General features: G+C 42.6%; 1 protein-coding gene across 1 annotated transcript; it reads left to right on the forward strand.

The window, feature by feature from the left end:
- The first annotated feature begins 19,264 nt into the window (after positions 1 to 19,264).
- Positions 19,265 to 26,681, forward strand: tescb (tescalcin b). The gene is made up of 8 exons (XM_080017464.1): positions 19,265 to 19,449; positions 20,986 to 21,055; positions 21,379 to 21,459; positions 22,345 to 22,484; positions 22,711 to 22,772; positions 23,378 to 23,485; positions 23,574 to 23,621; positions 23,878 to 26,681. The coding sequence occupies exons 1-8, from the start codon at positions 19,386 to 19,388 to the stop codon at positions 23,953 to 23,955; spliced, it is 651 nt and encodes a 216-aa protein (XP_079873590.1). The 5' UTR covers positions 19,265 to 19,385; the 3' UTR covers positions 23,956 to 26,681.
- Positions 26,682 to 26,932: the final 251 nt, after the last annotated feature.

Genomic DNA, 26,932 nt, shown 5'->3' on the forward strand with positions numbered 1-26,932 from the left:
ACAATCTTCCATTGTTTGAGACCCTATCCTGAAATGAAATATGAGCAATAATAATTGCCAACGATGAGAGCACGCATCACCCAGCCCCACCATGTTTTACCGTGTAAACCAGATTTGCCCTTTGGCAAACGACAACAATGTCATTGTTCACCCTGCCCTGTCCCGTGGTGTACGAAAGCACTGAATTGTATCCAGGTAATTAAATTTTGGGTTAGCTTTCATACAGTCAGGAGAATTTGAAATCGCCAAGAAGTTTCCTGATAAATGGCTCGTGATTTATTTAGTAGAGTGTGTGTCCCCTGATAGTCGGTAGGAGTGCCATCAGCGTGACACTTGATATTCCAGTCATGCCACGTCGCTTTCTCCCAGCGAGGGGAGCGTCTGCCCCTGTGGAGGTGGAGGGGTGGGGGATCCAAACTACAGGAGTGAATGCTTTTTGGCACCAATCTACAGTAGATACAGTCTCACAAAGACAGACCAGCATACGTCAACAATTGTATCAGCGTTAATATGACAAAATACAAATACGAAACACAAATCAAGACATGTCTATGTTACGGTGTTAATTCTGCTGTCGGTACCCCTGACTGAGGCGCCGGTAAAAAGAGGTGGAGTTGGCACCCGGGCGCGGCGCTGCGGCTGCACCACTGCTCCTAGGTGTAGGATGGGTGGAAGAGAGACACCAGAGAACTAATTCCCCCCGGAGGGATTATCGAAATATAATAAACAAGCATAAAAACTAAAAAAGAAAAAAAAAAGAAATGCACAATATTGTGACATTGGACAGTGATATATAAAGAATATACAGTAAGACTTGGAACAATTTGGACGATGTACTTGCGTTGCTGACCTCTCGGACTCCTTCTGTGAAATGACCCCAGGAACCCAGCAAACTGATCACCCTCCTCCACGTGTGAAAACACACGGTTTCACGTGCCCACTAAGTCGCCTACCGCTCAGGACGAGTCTTCAAAGTAGGTCAGTTAAAAGCTCTTTCCGCACTCGTACAAGTCCCCGAGCGTTAAGCCTCACACCTGCACGGTCTCAATCCCCGGGGGTAAACAGAACCGCAGTTCCCAAACGCCGTGTCCTGCCACGCCCGTCCGTCCGGGAGACGTTGAATCTGCCGTATCGCTCCCGGACACGGCGTGAGGCAAGTCACCGTCGGGGAGTCGCTCCTGGAAGCCGATCCCTCTCTGTATTCAAGACAAGACCTGCGATGGCCTGTTCAACGGAGAACAGGTATAGTGGAGATTAATACGGCAATTGCAGCGGAAGAGCGGGCAATAGAATAGGAGTGTTTTAATAGCGGCGATATATCTAAATCAGACAGATGCTGTCTGCTCATAAATCTTTGCCCCGCGATGGAACAATGTCACTTATTAATTGGCGGGGCAGCGCAGAGGGAATGTAATCACCTGCACGGTGCACAATGAAAAGTGCACATTTTCTTGTGCACGGGGGAGGCGACACCTATGAGGGTATACCTTTTTTCACAGTAAATTTACATGTAGAGAGAACATAGGGGGTTAAGACTCACAACACGTGTGGGACAGTGTTATTGTAAGGGACCAATAATTAATCATTTCATAAATGACAATACCCCAAGGAAAGACTGCGCGAGAGATGGTATTCACATGTAGATGACTTCTTCAACACAAATGTATTCATATTAAATTCATATTGAAAAGTTTGTAATTTTAATGACTTGCAATTGGAATGATCCGACGTGAACCCCCCCCCGGGAATGTATACTTTCATTAAATAAATCCATTTTATTGTCATTGGATGTAAATGTATTTAAATTTTAAATAAAATGTATTTTTGTTTCTTAATTACTAATTTCTATTCAATGAAAATGCTTAAGCGGTTCTAATTTGGCACTATTACATTTGCAATTTTGATCTTGAGAAAGGTGAACTTAATGTGTTCATTTTGTTGTGATCATTTTAGTATGGGCGTAAGAATAGATCGTAGCTCGGAATTCCATGATCCTGGTGATATGTATCTTATTATATCTTTTAGTTGAACGGCTTTAGAATAAACACGTTGATATCACTCAAGAGATTTGTTATTTTGTGCAGTACTACAGTACATGTTCCATGTCATGCTACCAAAGACACTGATAGAAAGAAATATAACATGTACTTTATATACAGACATACACAATTGCAAAATATATACATATCTTAATTATATTAAATATCAAATCAAAAGCAGCACTTAAATAAATACAAAAAAACAACATAATAAATAGACAAACATTGGATTTCCACCCAAGGAACATTTTGACATTTTTAGCTTTCATTATCTAGGTTGTGCAGAAGTTCCAGATTTCCATTTTGGCTGTAGAATTTATGTTGCCAAACAGAAAGCACCCACTGAACACCACACACGCACGGACGCACGCACACGCTCACGCTCACGCACACACACATGCACGCACACACACACACACACACACACACACACACACACACACACACACACACACACACACACACACACACACACACACACACACACACACACACACACACACACACATTGAATATATTTTCTTTCCCAAGTATATTTCAACTATTCTATTAGCTGTATGACTTTCTGTCATTGCTTTCAAGTTTGGGGCCACTGGAGACTCCATCACAAGTAACCATAGCCTGCAGGTACGGATAGAGATAGAATAGAAGATGGATAGGCCGCAGCCAATTTGGGATGCACTAATGCATGTACCCACAAGGCAAAAGGACAAGCTCGACGTTGCAGAACCTTTTAAACATAAATGAAAGTTCCCGCACTGAACTGAGGCTCTGGATGGACAGAACGTAGTACTTTAGGCGCCACGAAAACTCAGGCTCACCCCACTATAATTAGAATAATAATCAAGTATAATTCACTATACCATTATAATGTCCTCATGGCACTTGTGGCTGCCATCCACATGTTCAGGGTGATTGATGTTGGAGCCTTGGGCAAGACAGTGACGTTTGGAATGCCACGCCGTTCCCCACATGGCCGGGACCCTCAACGTCCCTGAGGACAGACCATTACCGGGCCCCGTCTCACTGGGACCCACGCCCCATGTAATCAGGGGCGATAAGGCCTTTCCACTTCAACGGTATCTAACGAGGCCGTATCCCGGATGGCACTTACGAAGGGAAGACGCTTTGAATTTTTCGGAAAAGGAGATTTACTTTTAAGGCTTAATCGTTTGCCTCATTGGACGGCATTCAAGCCCAGTGAGAAGCTGCGTCGGAGCGGTGCGTTGAGCAAAGTCGTGCTATGGACAATTAGAAACGATGGGAACCAACATTTTAAAAAGGCCTGGGTTGAAAAATGGTGAAGCCATTTTATAAACTATAAAGCACAGGGAAGTCGGAAGTGTCGAAAAAAAAACAAAAAAAACCCCCCCATGCTTGTCAACGGTCACAACATTTAATTTCAACAAGTCATTTTGTAGGCCGGGGATTGGAGGCGGCGCCTCACGCTATCAAAAAGTTGACTCAGAGTCAACTCTGCGTGACATCAGCAGAAAAATGACTTTTCGGGCAATTAATAAATCCTCATCCCTCTCTGCCCCCTTGTCCCACCCACCCGGCCTGACTTCCATCGACGCCAGGGGAATGCAGAAACCCTTTAGAGCCTTGAGAAACAATCCCCAAACAATTCTCTGGAGGTGAGATCCCAAGGCGATGGTCATCGTCTTGTTTTATAACTTGAAGGTCCTGGTTGGTCCTGAAAGGCATGCCCGGTTCCGGAGAAGTCATCCTTTTTTTCCCGGGCACATCCTAAGTGACCTCTGACGAGGCCTCCTAAACGGCATCCTCGATCTTAATTTATATTTTCATGAAATTGAGTTTCCAACTTTTCCGCGCGGCCGTCCAGGGTCCGGGATGTGATAATCCACAGGGCTGGATCAATCTCCTTGGCCTCGTCGCAGACTCTCACCTGCAAGAGCTGATCACACAGTGTTGGAGATTAAATCCCCAGAGGTTCCATTCATTATCACTCATATTGAATTTCAACATAATGGAAAGTGTCACAGTACCAGCTCCATGTGGGATAAATCATTTCTCCCCTCAAATGTGAACGTAAGATATCGACTACATTTCCCAGCGTCCGTTCAACGGGTGGTGGTCCATTAGAAAAGTTCTCAAAAATGCGAGCCGTTATTTTTTTTACCGGTCGGTCATAAATCACAAACGTCCCTAAAGTCTGTTCCGACTAGACGTACGATAAACCTTTATTTTATAACACTCATCAATGGTTCACTTTCCGGTGCCCTTTGTTGCTACGCAGCAACCTTAAAGGACTGTAAAGGACCACCACGCTGTCAAAATGAGTTTCAGCCCATTCACGAGTCCGCGCGCCAAGCTGCGAACCTGATCTGAAACGGAAGCTGCCATGGCAACCGAAGACTTTGACGCATTATTGGCAGACGAGCGTGCAGCGTCATCGCTTTGTATGCAAACAGTTCCCCACGTCTCCATTCAGCAGATGAAAACCTTCATTATCTCTTCAAGTTCACACGGCGGCCGAGGTCATTTCAGACATTTTGCACGGAAATAATGGCGATGCAGATCGGGGCTGTAATCGCGGGAATCACAACTTGCGCTCCGCGCGAGGCTCCTCTGCCTTTTCTGAAAGAGGAGTGGGGGGTGGATCTCTTGCTACGCGTCCTGCGGAGGGAAATCCAACCTTTCTGTCAATGAAACTACTGAATGTGTGTTCTCGGAAACCGAGCGGAAAATCTTTTGTCTCGGATTCTCCTATTAACCAGTTGAAGATGTTGTTAAGTCGAACCGATGTCTTGGAAAAGACGGTGAATTAATCAGTTGAAACATCCTGATTTTACACGTAATTTACACGAAAAACCCTCAGTAATAAACAGCATAACCTCGGAGGCCGGGTTTGTGTTTTTCCTCTCAACAGAGCTGTGGTCCTCTTGGTTAGAAAATGTCTCCGGAGGCCGTCCTGCCTCCATCCAAATAGAGCGAGGCGATGTAAAAACGAATAAGAAATGTACTATTCTAACCTAAAAGCAATGAGTAAATGCTTAATAAAAAAACCCCAAAAAAACAGGGCTGAATATATATGAATTCATTTAGAAATTCATTTTCACACTTTTCCCCGTCACCTTTCCCAGCTGACCCAGGGCGTAAGGAGGGGGACTACTCACACCGGAATGTCAACAGATTGCAGCTGTCTGGGCCTTCATTTCAGGTTTATTCATTTATTTAGCATTTACTATTGCGAAATGATGATTTTTTGTCAGGGGGGGTGATAAGCAAAGCGGAATCTATCCGCCAAATGTCTGGATTTGCTGTTGATTAAATCCAGCAACGCCTTAACCTTGGAGGCATTGTTTTATGAATGGTCAAAATGCCGTACCGCGGCGATGCAATGTGGACATTCTACGCAGGACCAAAACAACCATGAATGATTCCAAAAGTGTTATTTCCCTCCGCCTTGTCGATTTTTTTTTCCCCTCCCCATTTCATCATCGCGCTTTCAAGACTTTTCCGGGCCGCCTCATTTATACCGCACAGACCGAATGGACACACACATAGAGAAAGGCCTTCCGGTTGTTGGCCGGGAGCAATGAGTGAATCGCCTCACACCAATCTGTTTGTTGTGGTGGAGTCAAACTCACACTTCAAGAGAGAAATATGTGAAGAACTCACATCAGAGTGAAGGGGTTTTTTTTTCTGTTCTTTTTTTCTTTGTCTCATCCATCGTACCCGGACTGTGAAGAGCCGATCAGACAATCAAACAACGGATTCGACGGAGACGCCACGAAACAGAGCCCGGAGTGTCAGAACAGCGGATCCGATAGTGATCTGTAATCAATGTTTTTAAAAGATACAGAAATAGTTTTTTGTTCTTGTGCCCGGTGTCTTATCAGGCCAAGACTTATGTAACTCATCCTCCAGTGAGCCGGAGGGGGAGGGGAGTAAGCCAGACACAGAATAAACCCCAAACTGTATTTTTTTATTCTTTATTTTTTTTGCAAACGCTGACATTTTACAGGCTAACAAAAATAAAATAAATCCAGCCGAGAGATTTTCTCGACTTCAAGAGCTCGTTGCCTCATCGTCAGGATGTGCATTTTAACTGACGTGATGCAATGGCAGGGTGATGATCGACGCACTGGTGATTGATCGCGTCCACTCAATCGACGGGCGACGCATGGAACCACTGGAGGTTGAATTATGAGAACAAATGTTCCAAACGCGAACGTCAACATTCCTTAAAGTTTCATATTTGGCAAGTGGCCGATGTATAAACACAAGAATCTACTGTGATGCAGTTGTAGAAAGAAGGATGCACGACACGGGGGCCAGCACAATGGAATGCCTTGGGCACTGCGTCTGAAAGCGCAGTTTCATGATTTGGCGCGCATGATTGAAATAACTTAAAAATCGTTCTTGTGCGGCCAAAAGGATGGAGTCAGCGTGGGTGTGAAATAATCATGTTTTAGTTCACCGAAAAGTGTGACATCATTTGATGAGCCGCGCATATCAGTTTATCTTAGCGACACTTTCAGATTCATATCGCCTCACAACTAATATTCACATTAATATGGAGCGAATCATCACCTTTGTGGGTTGAAGTGTGAGGTATTCATTTGGTTTGGTTTTCTAGCTGGGGGTGTGGAGAATTCCTAAATTGCTGCACCGATGGTGAGGTTGCTCTATTACCGGAAAAAGTAAAACATTTATATGGAATGTCAGTTGCTTAATTACATTTGAAGAGCAGTTGGCCTCGAAATGTAAATATAAAACCCATATTTTCATATTTGGCAGGTATTTCAGTTATTATGAAATACTCTACCCTAGGGAACTTTATTTTGGAAAGATAATCCTTCCTTTTTTTCTGCAGCCGTTTTATTTTATTTTTATTTTTTTATATTCTTGACTATGAGTTTAGATGAAGCCTCAACCGATAATCTTGCCTCAACTACCTTTACGACTCTGGAACAGACGTCTGACAATTCAAAAGTCTTGTTCAGTGGCATCTCAAATTTCCATTATTACCAATGCATGTTTGTATGTTCCTGACTGCGAAGATCTGCTCTTTACAGCAGGAATAGTCTCTGCCCATTAACCTTTGCACCAATTACTGTGTATCACTTAAAGATGCTGTTGCTGCTAAAATATAGGATTCTCGCATTTCAATATTGTTTTAAAAAAGATGTAGTCCTTTCTGATTTAATCCTTTTTCTGCTGGAACTTCATTTCGCACCAACCCTCAACAACAAAATGACAAATCTTCTGTCCATTTATGATGAATTGCTCTAGTGCCGGAGCAGTTCTGCGGCGACTCGCGGAGTCTCGGTCTGGGCAGAACAGCAGGTACGGTGACCAGACGCCAACAAAACAAAAGTGCGACAAAGAGCACATTGGTGTGGGACGATGTGGGACACGCTACCAGTGAGAGGCAGTGGAAACCTTTTTGATATGATACATCTATGAGAATAAACCTTCCTTTTCTGCCGCTTTTAGAGGTTTTAGAGAAGCGTCTGCCCCGCAGGGGTTTGCCTTCTAAAAAACAAGAGGCAATCAAAATGTGGGACATCGGATTTTTTCGGGTGTAAATCTCTGCGCGGTGCAACGTAAATTGGGACGCCCGGCCACCCTTACCGCGGGACACGCTTTCTATTTTCAGCCAGACGGCTTAAAATTTTTTTTGGACCTCACTGAGACGCTCAGAGCCGCCTCGAGCCGCGGCTGTGATTATGGGAGCCGCTTAGAAGTCCCCCTCCCCAGGAGAGCTGTTAGTGTTCAGAATGGAGAGACCTAATGATAAGTACAGACCTAGAAAGACTTCAGAATTTCATCCGGCGCAAAATCTATTACAGAAACCTGCACGGCTGATTCCATCTCTGCCATCAGTCAGGAAAAAAGACTAGAAAAGAAACTCAATCTTAAACTAAAACATTAAGTACATTGTCAAATTAAATGGTGCATTTCTACAAATATATGCGGGACTCTATAATGTGAATTGAAGGTATATTGTATAGTGTATATTCCTATATTAAGAGCTGCAATAGCATGTATGAATGGGATAAACTCTGACTCCAGCTGCCAGACTAAATCGACTGTACTCCCCCCACAAAGCAATACAAAAGAGCGCTTTCTATTAGAATGCACGCTTTACTGTGTGGGATTTTCTACCCAGATAAACTTGTCAGCTCATCCGTTATCTGCCAGGCGCGTCTTTCTGTCGCCGTGTGGTATTACAGGGTGCATGCACCTCAGCCGAGGGGCAGTGCGGAAGGCAGAAAATGGAGAACTGTAATCCAGACGGAGAGCTGCTCTGTTACAGATTTCATTTGATCCATTTTTCCTGCAGGACAGCCGCTGATCTTGGCCCCGCACGAAAGTTGTAACCGCCATTTAGACGGATTTTAGACAGCAAGACTATTTATAATAACAATGATACGGACACTGAGAATAACCTCCAGCCCTTCAATGAACAGAGTTTTTGTAAATATTGCACATGTCGATTAGCTCATTTTTTAGTAGAAAATGTAAAAATAAACAAAAAAACATTTTTTTCTGATTTGGTTGACCAAAAAGATGGATTTAGATGGTCTCAGAATTCCTTTAATAATTCCACACCCCTCCCCTTGGTAGGAAGAAGAAGGGGTATGGAGCTATACTATATAGCGTTACTAAGGTAAATACACCAGTGAATAACACCCAAAGGCTTTTCTAGAGGCCGACCGTGAAGGGACTTGATAGTGTTGTGTCGAAAGGAGGAACGAGATATTCGGGCATCTGTTACACCTGGACACTGGGGTGGCTTTCCTCCAGCAAATGCACTCCCACGTCAGATCGGCCTGAGATTAAGGAGAGACTGGCTGGACAGCTGCTTCATTCTAATTTCAACAGCAGGAGCCGAGGAACTGCTGTTCTCATATACGCGCATGCCCTTCTCTGTCCCAACGAATATCTGACTTCGACGGACCACAGACCAACACTGGTCAACATTTCCAAACACACGGATTCGTTGCCAAACCTAGAGTCTCATTGTTTAACCATTTTAGTTTTTGTTCCCGTTCTTGACCACTCCTCCAAAACCGTCGAAAGTCGCTCCTTGCGCGGAATCATCCAATTATGTTTCTGCGTAGCGCTTTAAATATCCATCGTCCAGATGGTTTCCTTACTTCTCCGTGGCAGATCTCATATCAGTTACTATGTTATTTATCAATTATTACATAAATTACCACATAACTACCAGAGTTTAATTTTGAGAAGGGAAGGGGGGGCACAGAGCTTTTTTTTTGCATTGCATCATTCAATTCATCTACAACATCAACCATATCAACAACACCTGTAGACACGCCCCTGATAACTGCTACATACAATTAGAATAATTGACTCAAGCTTGTGATTATCAAACCAGTGGGATGTCCGATCATGCATCATTGAAACTGTTCTTCCAACATACTGAAAGACAGGTCAAATTATCTGCTTTAGGACTCATGTTAATAATCCTTAAACAAGAGATCGCTCCTCTTGCTTATTCTGTTCTTCACTTCGACTGCCCAGACATCCAGACAATCCATCACCGTGCTCCAAAACGATCGAACTTTACAAACCAAAATTGATTTGTTTTCTACTCAATGTGCATAAAAAATCACTATGCGGACATCATCATCATGTGACCTCCAGTGCTGTTGATCACCATTACGACCTGACTGACTGATGCTTCTGTTCAACCCTTTATGCTTCTGAAACCCACCATGTAACTTCCCGTTTGAACGTTTCTTTTCAAACCATGACGATCCCACAACTCCCTCGAGTCAAACTAGCGCTTCTACGCTGAAGGAAAAAAAGCTTTCAACTGAGGAAATACTCTTGACTGTGGCGCTAAGGCAGTGAGGCCAGATGCATACCTCACTGCGATGAGCGAACTCCAGCCAGTCTCCGCAGAGCTGTCCTGGATCCAATGTCTGTAGAACAGCACCGCCTCCACCCCTGCACAGGACCCTCCACACATACACCAACACAACATCTACGGTTAAGATGCTGAGCCTCCAGATGTGCAGCTCAAGGCACAAGACGCCGAGGACAGAAGTGACGGTTTTTCTCAACGGTGCAAAAAAAAAATGTACTTATCAAAGAGTCTCATGACAAACAAGACCATATTAACAAGTAATTCGACTGATGGAAAGGGGAAAGTCTGGAAGCAGAAAGAAACTCCTCGTGACCCAAAGCGTACCGCCCCATCTGTGAGCCGTGTCATAGGTTGTGGTCTGGCTGGCTCGGGCGGGCATGTCTGCTGACAGCATCCTGCAACATTAATTCCAAGGTGTTTAGAAACATCCTGTCTGCTCAGCTATTCTACATCCAGCAGCACAATGACCCCAAACCCACGAATAAATATGACTTATTATGACTCTATTTGACTCCTTGTCTTCACACATCCTGGATCGAGACCAAATTTAGGGGCATAAAGCCCCGAAACAAGCAGGAAATAAAGTTGGCTGTAATACAGGACACAAGAATGTCAAGTTGTATAAATACATTTGGTTGCCTGAAATGGGGGGACACCAAACATGTATGTAAGCACAGTATAGTTTAGATGGGTACCCCTCCCTTTACCTGTGTAGTTATCTAATTTGAAAACCAATGTGCTAATGTACACGTCCAAAAATATAAAATATTATACAAAATATAAATAATAAAATAATAAATAAATAAATAAATAAATAAATAATATATATATATATATATATATATATATATATATATATATATATATATATATATATATATATATATATTTAATATTCATAGCACAAGTTCCCCTGTTGACACTTTGGAGCAAACTAACCTGCCTGTGCCCTTTAGATTTATGCTTTTTTTTGTCATTTTTAGTCATCTACGTGCATACTCCTACAAGACACACACACACACACACACACACACACACACACACACAGACACAAACACACACACACACACACACACACACACACACACACACACACACACACACACACACACACACACACACACACAGGCTCAGCTCATACATATACATTGTTTTGTACTTGTTTAAAAGCTGTGCATGCCTGAAATGCACCACTTGAAATAAATAATTATTTAATTCAACATCAATTTAACAAAGTTGACATTATTCATCAGAGAGGAATGAGACTCAAGACTCTAGACAAGTCACTTACGTCCTTGACCGTTTTGAAGTTTGGAGTTGTGAGCAAGTGTAGACTGTGTGCTGCAGTCACATGCATTCAACTCCAATGATCAACGCTTTCCACTGTGTTTTCAATTGCGTCCAAGTGCTTTCAAAATTAAAAGCGACAAACAACTTTCGTCGCTAATGGCTTCAGCAATTTCAGTAAGTAAGTAACAGTTGACGAACAAAAAGAACAGGTGGCGTGCATTGTGGGCACCTGTCTTCTGTCAGGTGTGATTTTATAAGGCTCCGACAGTGACCTCCCCTCGAGGCTCGGAGCCAAGGGGGCTTAGGTGAAGGCTGCGGGCGGAGGAGGGCAACACCATGGCTCCACCAGCCATCTGTACCTCACCTTCCCTGCACCACCTCACTGACTTCAACAGACAGGAGCATCGAGGGACGTTTTGTCATGGTGGGATGGCGTTTAATGTGATTTAATCAGGCATCTTCACACATTCAGCGCAAAAAGAAGCTCTAACACCAACACATGTTACAAAACCGCACACGCCCACCTATACACACTACACACACACACGCTCACATGCACACACGCATGCACACACACACACGGACACACACGCTGCCAGGGCGGCAGTGGTTCAGTGGGTACGGTAGTATAGTAATGGAGAATGAAGTGTCCTTGAGCAGGACGGTGCACCCCCCACGCGCTGGTTGGAGCCTTGCGTGGCTGCCTGAATGTTTGTGTGTGGCCATTTTTGTATTTCGGGGATTAATAAAGTGTATTAAAATGTGTAAGGGAAATTCTAAGTGTGAGTAAAATCTTAAAAAAAGACATAGACAAACGCAAACAAACACACACAGATAATACCAACATACTATTCGATTTTTTCCGCTTTATTTTTTGTGACTTTATATAATCAAGGTGATACTGTTTTTTTAATACTATATATACTTTCCTTAATGCGGCTCGGTTTTCCAAAGCTCTGGCCCATGAGACTTTGCGCTCCACCCCTCGCTCCCATCTCGTCCAGGCTCCCCTGCTCCCGCATTCCAACCATCCTGCTGGCTCGCTCCTCCTCGACCGACGCTCGTGCCTCATCCCGGATCAGCGATCTCGTCACCTTGTCCCCTGCGCCTTGTCGTAGCGAGATGTTTTCATGCTACCCAGGCAAGCCCCTCCACGAGACTCTGAGCCTACCAGCAACTCTTGCGTCAGCCACGACTCAGCGACTTCCAGGGCCTCTGTGGCCCTCCACTCCCATCCTGTCCTGACCTCGACACCAGCCTGAGAGACTTTTGGGTCACCGCCTTAGTACGGAGCACCATGAATTCTTCATTCATGCTGCTGACAGGGGACTTCGGCTTGTTGTTCTGTCCGTACAGGGCGATGCTGCTCGGGCTCCAAGGTAGTCTCAGCCACTTCCATCGGAACCTGCTGACCCTCCTTCTCAAAGCCCTCGACGGTGGAGATCGGGACCTCACAGGCCAAGAGGGGCTGGAGAATCGTGGGAGGAAACAATGTTGGTATATCCAGGCCTTAAACTTGCCAGGTAAGCCTGACTTGTCCACTGCAGCTATCATCCCCCGCGCCCCCTCCCGGGAAACCCTGGGGGTATATTTCTTCCATCTTTGATCTGTATCTTGCTGTGGGTTCTACATCTCGGAAGATTCCGGTCGGGCTGCGAAACCTCACTGCTCCGTTGCCGTCTCTCCGGGCTGTCCACTATCTCTCCATCTGTCGCCACTCTGTTCTCGGTCGTCAACCAGACCCTTTCTCGTAGGCACTGGTTGTTCCAGACAGAAGGTCGTGACAAACGTCCTGATCAGATGCTGGAAGTGTTCAAACTCACTACAGTCGCTACCGTTTAGCCTTGAAGTTCCTACTTTTGTTAACACACTAAATAAGTTGTATTGGATAGTTCCCTGGAAATGCATGTGGGTATTTATGATTTACCCTCCCATTACACTAATATCAAAGGCCTGTGCCATTGAATGTTTGAATTGAATTAGAAAACAGAAATATTTGTGGGTTAGAATCTTAGTGGTATATCATTATGACAGTTATTGTCTTTGTAAACTTATCATACTCTTCTTTCAGCGTCTATTCTGCACTTCAAATAATCCGATTTTAATGTTCATTTTCCCATTCAGATCCAATTATATGCGGTATACAGACAACAGAAAATCTACTATCTGCTATTACTTTAACACAAATGGAATAGTACAAACTTGGAATGGGATAAGCTAACTGGATCCGTTGATCAGACATAGCCCTGAGTGTGCCTGGCTATGGAGATAAATGACCCCGTCTCAATGATTTCACGATGCCATTGCCAACATCCTGGTGGGAAAATCCCCTCCTGCCCAAATTGGATTAGCCTGGGCGACAAAGCATTACTAACTCTAATGAAAAATAAGTTAGGCATTTTCCCCCCAATATTATGCTTCCCTAAACATGACTTTTCCCCCCCAAAAAAAGGATATGAACCTACTTTGAAAATAATGAAACAATATGCATGACGCGTGGAATGAAATGTGTGTTAATGAAATGTGTGTTTTGTTTTGTGCAATTCAGGGTGAGCTACACACGCTGCTACAGTACATGCACACAGCGGATTACTGCGCTTTATTGCCCCGCTCGCAGCCATTCATAGAAAATCTCGATAGAGGAATTGAAAAGCGCAAGTGGGAGCGCACTCATCCTCTCCGGCAGATCAGAGAAGCATGTGGCACAACAAACAGCCTTTTGAGTTTAATAATCTCCTTCTCTTTGGTGCAAATGATCCCCAAAGCGATGCCAAAGTCGGAGCAGTGGCTTAGAAATAACACCGGATGCGACGGACAGTGTGGGGAGCGTGGTATTTGCTTTTATCTGTTCTTTAAGCAAACACATGGATGTCACATTCAAACCCATGAGACATTTCTTTTCCCATGTTTGTGTATGTGACCAACCAAGGAATTTGGGATACTAAATAATAGTAATATGATTTTTTTCCGTTTTGTATTTTTCCTGTCAACCATCTAAGTTGGTGCCTTTTTTTCCCCCCAGTTTAAGTCAGTAGTTTATCTTCTTTCCATTATAAAATTGAAATCTCTGCAGTGGGAAAGGACATTGATGCCCAAGTGAACTGTAGTTATTAGATAAGTATAGAAGTTATACATTATAGAAGTTATAGTTTAAAGTACAAATTGGTTTTGTAAATAGCATGCATTACACATTCAAGGTATCCATTCAGAAATCTGCGTTGAGTGTAATTCATAATCTCAGACTTTCAATATTACCCGGTGAGAGTTGTTTATTTATATGAGAAAAAAGTATATCGTAACGGGACCCAACATTTCAGCCAAGCTCAGCATTTTAATGCAACTTGCGCTGCAGCAAAAACCCATTTTTATTACCGATAGCTCTCTCTCTCTCGATGTGATTTCCTTGGAGTGAGAAAGAGTAGGTTTAATGAAAAGGCTTTTGCTTTCACAGTCCTCTGTCGTTGGAATGACCTGCCAGATGTGATTAGGCGCACAACGTGAAAGCCACGCTCTAAGTCACTTAATTTATTCAAGTAGTAGTTTTGCATGATTTATTTCTGCCCAAGCACTTTGTTTTGAATAGTTTTGTAAAGTGCTCCACGGATATTATTATTATTATTATTATTATTATTATTTGGGGTCCAGCCCAAAGTTTTATATTTTTAATCTAGGCATTTTTCGGGCTAAAAGTATCTGTAACACGACAACCGCAGTACGCACAGACATGGTTGGGGTCACGTTTCCGACGTATGTTCGTTACAGTTTGATCAAGACCTATGTACATTTGGAGGTGATTGGGGCGCGGAGCTGCCAGGCATGGTGGAGGCGCATGGCGGACCGCTCTGCGCCCGTGGCTGATCGCTATAGGTTGGCTGCTAACAGGTACGGGAGGTGGGCGTGCTTGGGAGCGGTCGGGGAGGGGGATCTGTGTGGTTGCTCCCTGGCCTGCTGCGCCCCTGCATCGATCTGGACCCCCTGCCGGCTGGGCTGGGGGTCCCAGGTGGCTTGCACCTGGTGTGCTGCAACTTGGCGGGGCTGCGGGGAGCACCCCTATCATTATTATTATTATTATTATTATTATTATTATTATTTTTGCTGTTAACTAATCCTAATAGCACATTAAGTAGCAACATAAAACACAACAAGAGACCTTTAACAAAAGGCACTGGAACCCAGAACTCTTGGGCAAAGAACATTTTTCTCATTATGACGCCAATAATAAAACGGTGGTTCTCAAACTTTTTTTTAGTAGTGTATCACCCCTCTAAGATCTTTTTGTGCAGCTGAGTAGGCCCTTCAATGGCATTGGGAGTAAACAAATGTACATAAATGATGTACTGTATGTGTGTTGTATGTGGTTTTTTAAAACATTTTATATTACCAATATTTTTTTACTTTTTTTTTTTTGGAGTACCCCCTGCAGTACCCCTAGGCCTAGGGGTACAAGTACCACATTTAAGAAACAATGCTCTAAAACATCATGCATCAATTCCAGCAAAACTCACAAAGGATTTGTGTCCAATTAATTGATTGCTTGAGTGCAGCCATCAGTAAATTCACAGGTTTGACAAACCACCTACCCTTGAACCAGGGAAGGCACAATGATGTCAGTGCACTTGTTTTCTTGTGTCCTTGTGTCTGTCTGGATTTGTCTTTGTGTTTCGATGTGTGTTTGTGTGAGTGTGTGTGTGTGTGTGTGTGTGTGTGTGTGTGTGTGTGTGTGTGTCAGAATGAGCTATTGTGTGTGTGTGTGTGTGTGTGTGATAGGAACCATTGCATCACTTGTGTGTCTACAGTACGTCTGTATGATTAATGAAGGAGACAGACAGGTGAGGAGAGAGATGGAGAAAGAGCGCGACATGTCTCAGCACCCTCAGGACATGCGTTCTTCTTGAGCAGCTGTTGTCTAAGAGCCACAGGCAGCACTGCTGCGCCCTGTCAACTCCTTCTCCCACAGAAGCCCCCATGCATGCAAAGCAGGCCCAGGCTCTCTCCTTCTCCGGGCTTAACCACCTCTCTGTATATAACAAGTACCCCCGATTCCATGTCCATCGGCCATTTCTTTTGCCACCCCCCATTTTTTTCAAGTGTGGTCAGTTGTTATTTCCTACACAGGAACATTATATGCGATGACTGATGCATTATTCTTTGCAAAAACAACTTAAAGGAAAAAGGCTTCTTTTGAGAAAAACAAAAAAACAAAACAAAACAAAAAAAAAAAACACACCCGGTCATCACCCTCTGCAAGAATGAATGATGTCCAAAATTGATTGACCTGTGGCGCTTTTTCCAGCTGTCGCAAGCTATTTGTCTGACTACTGGGCTTACAAGACCAAACACTGATGTTGGCTGATCATATTTTTAACAGACAGTAAAACATACTAGTACCATAAGCATTGGATCATGTATATAAAGTATACCATAAAATAAAGAATTGTAAGGTATCTATCTATCTATCTATCTATCTATCTATCTATCTATCTATCTATCTATCTAGCAGTCTCTATTTAGTAATTCCCTAAAATGACAGATTAATACTGTAAATGTGCAGGTTTTTCTTTGGTTTTATGTACTGACTGACTTCCTTTTTTTATAGGAAATTACTATAGATTGACTGGGCAGTTTCATAAAGTCACAAATGCCCTCAATTTAGAGATTAACCTGAAAGGTAGATTGCGTTTAATGTATTTTGACATAATATATCTGTTTTTCCACTGTTAAACGAATATTTATCAGTAATAATATACTGTAATGTAATTCATTTTCACTGTAAAACCTGCTCTGTATTTGTTCAGTTGTCACATGTAATTTTGTGGTACTGTTATTGACTGTAATTTGACGGCTATCTATCTACTTTGCTGCCAGACCTTTTACCTTTTTTTTACAGTCTATCTACAGTATCTATCTATCTATCTATCTATCTATCTATCTATCTATCTATCTATCTGTCTATCTGTCTATCTATCTATCTATCTGTCTATCTGTCTATCTATCTATCTATCTGTCTATCTATCTGTCTATCTATCTATCTGTCTATCTATCTATCTATCTATCTATCTATCTATCTATCTATCTATCTATCTATCTATCTATCTATCTATCTATCTGTCTGTCTGTCTGCCTGTCTGTCTGTCTGTCTGTCTGTCTGTCTGTCTGTCTATCCATCTATCTATCTATCTAAGTGGGGTCAGGTGTATCATTTTGTGATGTTTGTTCATTTCTATGTGATATTCATTACCCTTAACCAATAGAATGGAACAAATTATAATTTCATGTTAAATACAAACATCATATTATGGCGTCTTCAGGAGGATTATTATTACTACTGGAAATAGGGTAATTTAGGAAATTACCCAGGTTTGTTGGTGTGTTGGAGGAGTCTTCTGATTGAAGAAGTTAAAGCTTCACTCTGTATGTGAACAACCTGATCCGGGCCTTGGTCAATGGATCAACGCATCAATAGATTATGCCTGGTTATTCTAGTAGTCCACCATTATGTCAATGTTTATAAATAACTTTCAAGAGGTCAGGAAGATAATAATAATAATAATAATAATAATAATAATAATAATAACAACAATAATAATAATAATAATAATAATAATTATTATTATTATTATTATTATTATTATTATTATTATTATTATTATTATTATTTCCAATGCCACCATGGTTAACAATGATCAATAATTGTTTTTTTTTATATATGTGAGTAATATTTAAAGAAGTAAAATTTGTAAGTGAAAGCTAAATCGCAAAAGATGAAACTTCTTAGCATTCCCAATGCCCCTCGAAAAGCCCCCAATCCCCCCTGACCTTTATGTCCTGTGAGGTCACTTCGATCACTTTTTGGTATTTTTTTTCCTGGTCATCATTCAAGAAGTGGTAAAAGGCTGCCTCGGTGTGGCTTTACTAATCATTACACATATTGCACAAGAAATACCCTCGTCGGACGACCTGCTCTGATGTGTAGTAGTAGGAGGAAAATGCGCCTTAATATTCAAATCATAGTGGACATAGTGAGTCTAGATTTGTGTATGTAGACAACTCTTAAAATGGTCGGTTGCCAACTACCCTGCTCCAACAGCCACGGCAATATTGAGAAGACACGATTGAAGGAATTCGAGAGCAGTAACTTTTCAAGAGAGTTAATGAAAAGGACATTGAACTGTTGCGAGGATTATATTGAGAACCATTTTGAGAATAGTAGGAGTAGGGGTAGTTAAAGCACTAGTTGAAGACTAAGAATGTATTATTATTATTATTATTATTAGAAGTAGTTATAGTAGTAGTAGAATTAGTATTAGTATTAGTATTAGTATTAGTATTAGTATTAGTATTAATAATACTATTATTATTATTATTATAATTGATCCGAATGTGGATATTAATATTAATATATGACAATGACTGTGCATATCAATATGCATTGGGTTGTTATAACAACAACAACAACAACAATAACAATAATAATAATAACAATAATAATAATAATAATAATAATAATAATAATAATAATAATAATAATAATAATAATAATTGATTGTCTTCTAATAATATACAGCATTTTGAGTGTGTATGAAAAGTTCTTCAGAACTAAAGGTTGTTCTAATGATTATTATAATGAGTGATGATGATCATGATGGTGACTATTATTGTTTGTCATTGGTACGTGCGGTTTTTGTCCGGACATGCAGCTCTCGCCACCGCCGGTGGTTTTAAAGAAATAGTCGCTATGAATAAGTAAACGAGTGCTCATAAATAATGAGTGCGTGCGGAGCCGCAGCCCGTTGTGGCGTCGCTCGGAACAGGAGCCGGGCGGAAGCAGGAAGGAAGGCGCTGCGCCGCGCTGCGGGCGGGCGGAGGGTGAACCCGGGCGGGCGGAGCGGGCAAGCCGGGCGGACGGGCGGACGGACGGACGGACGGACGGACGGACGGACGGGCGGACGGGCGGACGGGCGGGCGGGCGGGCGACGCGGATCCCTCCGAGTCCGGTGTGCAGCCAAACAGACATGAGTCATCTGCGAAAATAATCATCACGGTCTGGGAGGGAAGGAACAAAAAACAACAACAACAACAACAACAACAACAACAACAACAACACAAAACACCGACACTAGTACTTCTAGTGGCCGGGCTGTGAAGTATTGTTGTTGGGGTTTTTTTTTTTTTTTTTTTGTGTTTGAGTTATGGGCGCCCTGCAGTCCCAGCCAGCCGAACCCCAATACTCTGACCTGGCGGAAAAGACTGGGTGTGAGTACACGACGCGTCCTTACCTCTCGGTTACTTGGTTACAGAATAACGCTTCGGCGTGTCCGTGGGAAAATGCGTCAGCGTGTCGATGCGTCGACGTTCCAACGTAGCAGCGCGTCAATAGATCAACGGCAGGCCTAGAGGACGGTGATTCTCAACGTTATTTATTTTTTTTTTGTCTTCATCATATCCAGGACCCCCAATCAGTTGGCACGCATCAGTGCCACGGACGCCATTCGATGAGATAGTCGCCTCCGGGGATCTCAACCCTGAGAATATATTGCACCGCGTTCACGGTGTCCATTCAGTAAATCTGTGTTGAGTCGAATTGATCATCTCGGACTTTATCGCCCGGGTGAGAGTTGGTGATTTATGTGGGAAGAAAATAAACGAGGAAACAAGTGACATCGTTGTGTTGTTCAAAGTCTAAACTTCCATAACTGTCTATACAAGGGGTCTCACACTAGAGGCACCGGGGGCCACATCGGAGACAATTTCATGTGGCGACATGGTGATAATGTATCGATAAATCTGGCCCACAAATATATTTTTTTCAAATCGCCATGACTAATTCGTCCACATAACATTTTTTTTTTCAAAATTTGTTTAGTTAGAATTAAATAGATCATAAGAGAGCAATTTTTAAACAGGATTACGAGGCAATTCGCTAATGTGCGGGAGAAAACAAAACAAAACAAAAAGTTAAAAAACAGGCTTTTCCCTTGATGTTCAACACGGCCCCCCCAAGAAAAAAGACAACCTGGCCGGAGTCTTGAGATCACCGATTTATACCATAGTTACTGGACGGAGATAACTGTGAAATGATGATCAAAACACTCGTTTTTGTACATTCGGTGCTAGTGTCTGAAAAAAAATTGAAGTAATGTTGCCGTTTGGACTAACAATTGTTGTGCCGGGCACCCTCTGGAACCTCTCGAAGGACCCTGGCGGGGTGACCAGACCACACGTTGAGAACCACTGCTATAGAACACAGAACACATTACTGAGGCGTCTCGGTGCCGCTGGAAGTGGCTGCATGTTGCCCTGAACAAGGGGCGGCTGCAGGTCCACGCACCTCGCAGGACACGTGCGGCGCCTCTTGAACCCTCGAGGAAAGATGGCATATTTGGTGCAGCGGCGATTAATATTTAACACTACAAGTCGCTGGAGGAGTCACTTTGTGGGAAAGGCGGTGTCACGTTTAAAACTTCATCAGATATTTACCGTGGGGCTTCGAGGAAGCGTGCAGTATTAGAAGAGTTAAATAGGGATTTCGTTCTTTTAGCTCATCCCAAAAGTATTTCGATCGAGACAACGCGACGTGAAGTACGAACGGCCGAAACGGCGCCCGGGAGAGGATTATGTCATCGCATTCTTCACCAAATATAAATCATAACACAACGACGAGACATAATAGTACGCGGCGTCAGTCGCTGTGCATATGGACGGACTTGTGTAAACATCTGCTCAAGTTGTGTATGAAATAAGCAGCGATACAATGGTGTTTTTCTTTTTTCTTTTCTTCCCCATTTCTAGTCTCCCACGAACAGATCGGAATCCTGCACAAAAGATTCAAGCAGTTGAGCAACGACGAGGACACTTTGCGGTAACTTGTTCCTCAAAAAAGGCTGGTTGCCGATCCACCGTGCGGAAATAAAATGCCTTGGAAAAAGAAATCTGCTGAATGACATAATGCAATAATATATGCTTTAGGTTACTTTCCAGAGTGGACAATTGTTTGCCGTTAAGATTCAAACACATTTGCATTTTCATTGGGCAACGGCTGCAAGTTACTCCACAGTATCTTTCGACCGCATTTAGGTTATTACTCAATAAGCTGACGAACAGGTTAGCTTGTAAGGTTAGGTTGTAACAATGCCAAGTCTTCCCGGCAACACTCCCCTGAACTCTGTGTTTCACCGCTCCAAGGAGAGACGATTTCAAGACTATTCCGGACCTGGCGTGCAACCCCATCCGTTCCCAAATCATAGAGGCTTTCTTTGACCGAAGGTACGCCCATTGTTTTTTTTTTTTTTTTTTTTTTTTTTTGCTTTACTGAAAACAAATAGGTTTAAACGTTTTCGATTTAAAAAAAATGTGATTTTTGAATTAGAAACCTTCTTTCCCACAATACAACAACTGTCTTACCCCGTAATCAGGGACGTAGATCGAGGCAGCGCCACGGAGTCCCGCCGAAGCGCGGTCCTCCAAACGGGGGTTTTAGTGATTGCTCCGTCGTGGATGGTCCCCCTGGACGCAGCTGGATCCTGTTCGTGACGCCAGATAATGCTACAGAAATTAAAGGGTCGCTTTAATCTGCGGTTTGACAATCGGTGGTCTTAAATAAAGAGGCGGACAGATGCTGGTTTTACTTGTACACGGGTCGGATCAGAGATGTGCTCTCGGGCAGCTCTCCGAGTCGGACACTTTATTTTGGGAAGTCAGAAACAGTATATAGTCAGTTTGGCGTCACAGATTCGTACTGTTTAGAGTTAAGCTGAACTCCGTGACGAATGTTGTTCTCGCACTCCGCAGCTGCGTCGCGGTGAGGCCTAAACACTGATAGCTGTGTCTGGACTCCGAGGCTGGGATGTTTGTGGGAGTTAACACTGTGTGCTGAAAACAAAAATATTTGACTGGGGTTATATTAAGTTGTGTTTGTCATTATGTGTGTGCGAAATATGTTTATGTGATTACATAGATTTATATATATTGTGACATTATTTTGTTAACATAGGAATATTAAGAAAATTAATACATGTGGCCCCTGAACTGTTATCGCCGGGACTGTTCGTTTTCCAGCAGGTATTAGAAGCGACTTGGGGGGATGTAGGTCATAAAAAACAGACGTGGATGTGAAGGCCCTGGCCGTGTGATGTTTTTATGTTTCTCCAGGAACTTTCGGCAGAGCGGCGTGGGGACGGTGCAGGAGATCGGCTTCGAGCAGTTCCTGGTGGTCATGTCCTACTTCAGACCACCCTCGCCGCACTCGACCGAGGAGCAGCGGGAGAGCGCCAGGAGGGACAAATTGAGATGTTTGTCCTCGCACCCATTATCGCGTGTTTTGACTCGACTGAGAAATGTTTTATGAGCTCATCGGTTACGTTTTTTTTTTTGTTTTATTTTGTATCTCTTTTGTGTATATTGTGTGTATAACTTTATAACTTGTATATCATTTTCAGCGATTGCAACCGCGCCGGCTCCCATTCTGCCACTTAGGGAGAGCGCTTGCTTGTAACGGTTGCCCATTTATCTCTGCAGTTTTGTTCAACATGCATGACACAGACAATGATGGAACAATAACCCTGGAGGAGTACAGACACGTAAGGATCCACTCAGGGCCGTGGAAATATAAAGCGCTGTTGCCGTTTGGTGTGCTTCGAACGCTTGCATTTCAGTCGTACGTGGGGTGAACAGTTTTGGATGGGGCTCGCACCCCCCCCCGCGAAATAACGCGCTCGGTTCTCCCCGTTTGAACCGACGACGCACAGTGTTTTCGACGGGATTCGTGAAAAAGCAGGATCAAAAAACATAGGACACGTACATTTGAGTATTCTATGGGAGGAATTGACTGTTACGAATGAAACAAATACTATTTAATGCGAGTTGTACGTTCCACCTCTCCCATTAAAATACAAATACTACCGCCGAGAGGTTTGAATTTACACAATTCACAAAAGTGTATATATATACAGTATATATTTTTTTTTCTTCCCCCGATGCTGTTTTACTTGCAGCTGTAATCAGAATCACACAGTTGTCATTTCTCCATCTACCCCAGTAAATACAGTGATCCTTACAATGGAGATTGTCTGAGACTGTAATGTTAGAGCGCCTCTTCAATTCTGCGAAACGTGGTGAAGGATGGTGAACGTTCCAAAGTGTTGATCTGACGCTGTTTTTCCCACTGTCGCCAACGCCCGGTCAGGTGGTCGAGGAGTTGTTGTCCCGCAGCGGAGCGCTGGGGAAAGACACGGCCAAAGGCATCGCCGATGCCGCCATGTTGGAGGTGGCCAGCATCTCGATGGGCCACATGGTACGACCGTCTGTCCCCGGATGATGTCGGGTTTTGATGCGTTGTCGCCTGTCCCATGTAATGCCGACATCTTCTTTCTTGCACCCAGGAACCTGATGAGTTTTATGAGGGAATTACATTTGAACATTTTCTTAAGGTCAGTAGTCCAAATGCAATGTACTTTATCGTTTTGCACTTTATTTATGTGTATATTTTTCACATCTTCTGTTCATATACTTTGTATTGAAATGTCTGCATTTAATATATTCATGGTTTCTTTGTAAATGATTCTTATCGTTGTTCGCCAACGTTCATCGAGCTACTCAAATGTTGATGTAAGAAATGCATAATTACATACAGTACTTCTGACGAATATGAACTAATCGACAGTTATACAAACACCTACTTTCCAGTTACTGAAGGGCTTTGAAATTGAATCAAGAATGAACATCCGTTTCTTGAATATGGACACGACAACTCTGTGCAAGTGAGCCTGCATATTTATCCACGCACTGCTTTGCACCAGCGGAGGTTGACGCTGCATATTTACAGTTTCACTTTTTTTTTTTTTTTTTTTTTTTACGTTAATTGTAATTTTTAAAAATTGTAATTTGCTGTGTAGCTGCCTTGAGAGCAGTGTTTGTGTGCACTAGATATACAGTATGCCTTGATACACGTTTGGCTCACTAGATACAGTCATAGATACAGATACAGTACACAGCGTTTCAAAAGAATAATGTGTATGGTAGATTTAGGATGAAAACCTCTTTATGCAATATTGTGTGCTAGAGTATGCAAAACTCTGTTTGGTAGCAATCAATCCATCAGTCGTACTCGTCAAAGGAGCTGTAACAGTTTCTCAATGTGCATGATCATATGGATGCTCAAAGAGCCTATATGAATGCTGAGCATACGAATCATATCAATAATCAGGGATATATAATAATGAACTTTTTTTTACGACTATAACGATGACACATTTCCATTCCATTTTTTTCTTGCCTTTAATTCAAACCAAACCACTCGGGACTTTACAACTTTCAAGGAATCCGGTTACAACACTTGAATAAGTAGGACTTCATGAGAATCTCAGCTCGGCTCATGATCCGCACCTATGGTGACGAGGAATATCGCGTCGTCCGAGTTGGAACAGTCAAGAAAAAAAAAAAATTCACATTGCGTTTATCCCAATGAAATGCTCCGTCCCACTTTCTGAAATAGAAGAGGCGGTTAATACCTTTTTAGACGGATTGTACGACTCTGCCTCCCGTCAGTGGCAAGGTGTGAGCCCTAAACGTGTCTCACACAGAGACCACAGGCCACTGCTTTGACCACTCCACCGGCCGCCCTTTTAAAAAAACAAAATAAAAAAAAAACCACTCTTTCACGGTCTGAAGGCTGAGTATAACCAACGGCCGCATTCAGACCACCTCTTTGAAGTTTTCTGTTGGCACCACCGCCTGCATGATTATAGTGCCTTGCTCGAATTGACCGGCCTGCCTGTTGTTTGTAAGAAAAAAGAAATTGCCCTAATTCCACTATAGCAATACCATTTTTTTTTTTTTTTTTTTTTGGTCGTTAGGGTTACCCACACCATTATTAGGCAACCGTAGTTTGAATTAACCATAGAATAAACTCCTGTTATCTTTATTTATTTATTTATTTATTTATGTTACAATGTACAGGTTCTTTAAGATACGCATACAATTTAAATCCTGCAATTTAGAAGTGATCGACATTTCCAACCGCACTTCATTTTGTTTATTAGCAAAGCATTTTCATGTAGATACCATTTTTTTTTTTTTTTTTACGTTAAATATATAGTGGTGTTCCAGTTTGTAGCCCTATGACCTAAGTTAGTGTTTTTGCGCCATGGGTTCCCTCAGCCAAACTCTAATGTACTTTTCCCATTCGGGTTTCAGTTGGATCAATAGTGTAATGCCTGCGGTTAAAAGGCAAGTTCGAAATGTTTCTAGACAACTTTTTTTTTTTTCACAGCTTTTAATATATGTATAATCCACTGCACGTAACAAAGGCGGCTATTCACAGATTTGGCCTTCACAGTCATGTTTTACAAACACACATTAAGGATGCAGCTAATCTTTCATTTTAAAATGTGGTAGCTCATTCCTTCAAAACGGTTAAGCTGTCCACTCAAAGTGAGATAGCAGTTTACAGGCAACACGGCGTCCTTGTTTATGTGAATAGAAGATGATGAAATGGACCCAAGAGTATATTATATGTACTATTTTATCTTGCCGTGCATGTCGAAAAACCTGTCCAGCTCCTCTAAGCTGCTGCTGGAAAGAAGTTAGGGCCAACCTGCTCACACTCGAATTACCACAGGAACGCCAACTGGGACGAACCCACTTCGAGATCAGCCTAGAAATCCGAGTTTTTAAACAAAAGGCGACGGAGCGGGAGGGTAACAATAGTTTGTGTTGCATGCAGATGCTCTCCGCACACAGCCCGCACCAATGTGCAGAAAGAACAGATTTGTTTTTTGTTCAGACTCTACACAAGACGACTCCTCCGCATTGAGAGTGCTGCGTTACGGGTGTTGCGTAAAAGGGTTAAATGCAAATAAATGTGACGTGTAAACTGTGTGCTCCACGGCAAGCATTACAGAAACATAATTTTCTGTTTTTTTCCCGAATGCCAAATCCAAAAATGCTAGAATATCCAAACCACACCCGTTCGTTATTCTCCCGTTTATATAACAAGTGTTAGAATATAGTATGTACAGTATAGCCTATTTCTCTTATTGGTGTTTGCTGCCCCCTGGAGACCAAAATATGTAAAGCATGCAAAATAACAATTTTAATACAGTTGGATTGTTGTGTACTTCAGGTTTTATGTATGCTGTCCTTTGTTTTAAAAGTAGAAACGGTGATCATGTTCCTTTGATTTGTTTGAAGTTTGTTCATTTTTTAATTTACTATCAATGTGCCAGAATGGGGTTAATTATTAATTGTATGACACAGTATATTACGATTACTGTAAGATTCTTTTCCACATTACCGTGTGACCTGCTCTTGCTGGTGCGGTTCTACTTTGCAGAATGTATGGAATACCTACACTACTAACAACTCTCTGTGTACTAATTTGATGTGGTAGTTTGAATGAAATCATAAAGGCGAGGTCTATTTTGACCAGACATACCCTCTGCACGTTGACTCTAAATAAAACCCAAATCCTGTTATAACAGGGAACTTGATTTCTGACCCAGAGTAAATCCCTTGTCCACTTCCAGTTTTCTTGTGGCTTGTGACCTCAGGAAAGTGTAAGGAGTTATGCGTTTGTTGCTCAGTTTCCACTTCAGGGCGGTTCGGTGTTATTATTTACACATTATAAAACATCAGTTTCAATGAGTGATTCCAGTCGTCGTCTCTTGAAACAAAGCGCTCGGTTTATTGTTCACGTCCAGCTCCCTTCCCCCTCCCCGTCCTCGTCCCCATCCCAGTGGAC

Source organism: Zeus faber, assembly GCF_960531495.2.
Source record: "Zeus faber genome assembly, chromosome: 17".
Taxonomy (NCBI): Eukaryota; Metazoa; Chordata; class Actinopteri; order Zeiformes; family Zeidae; genus Zeus; species Zeus faber.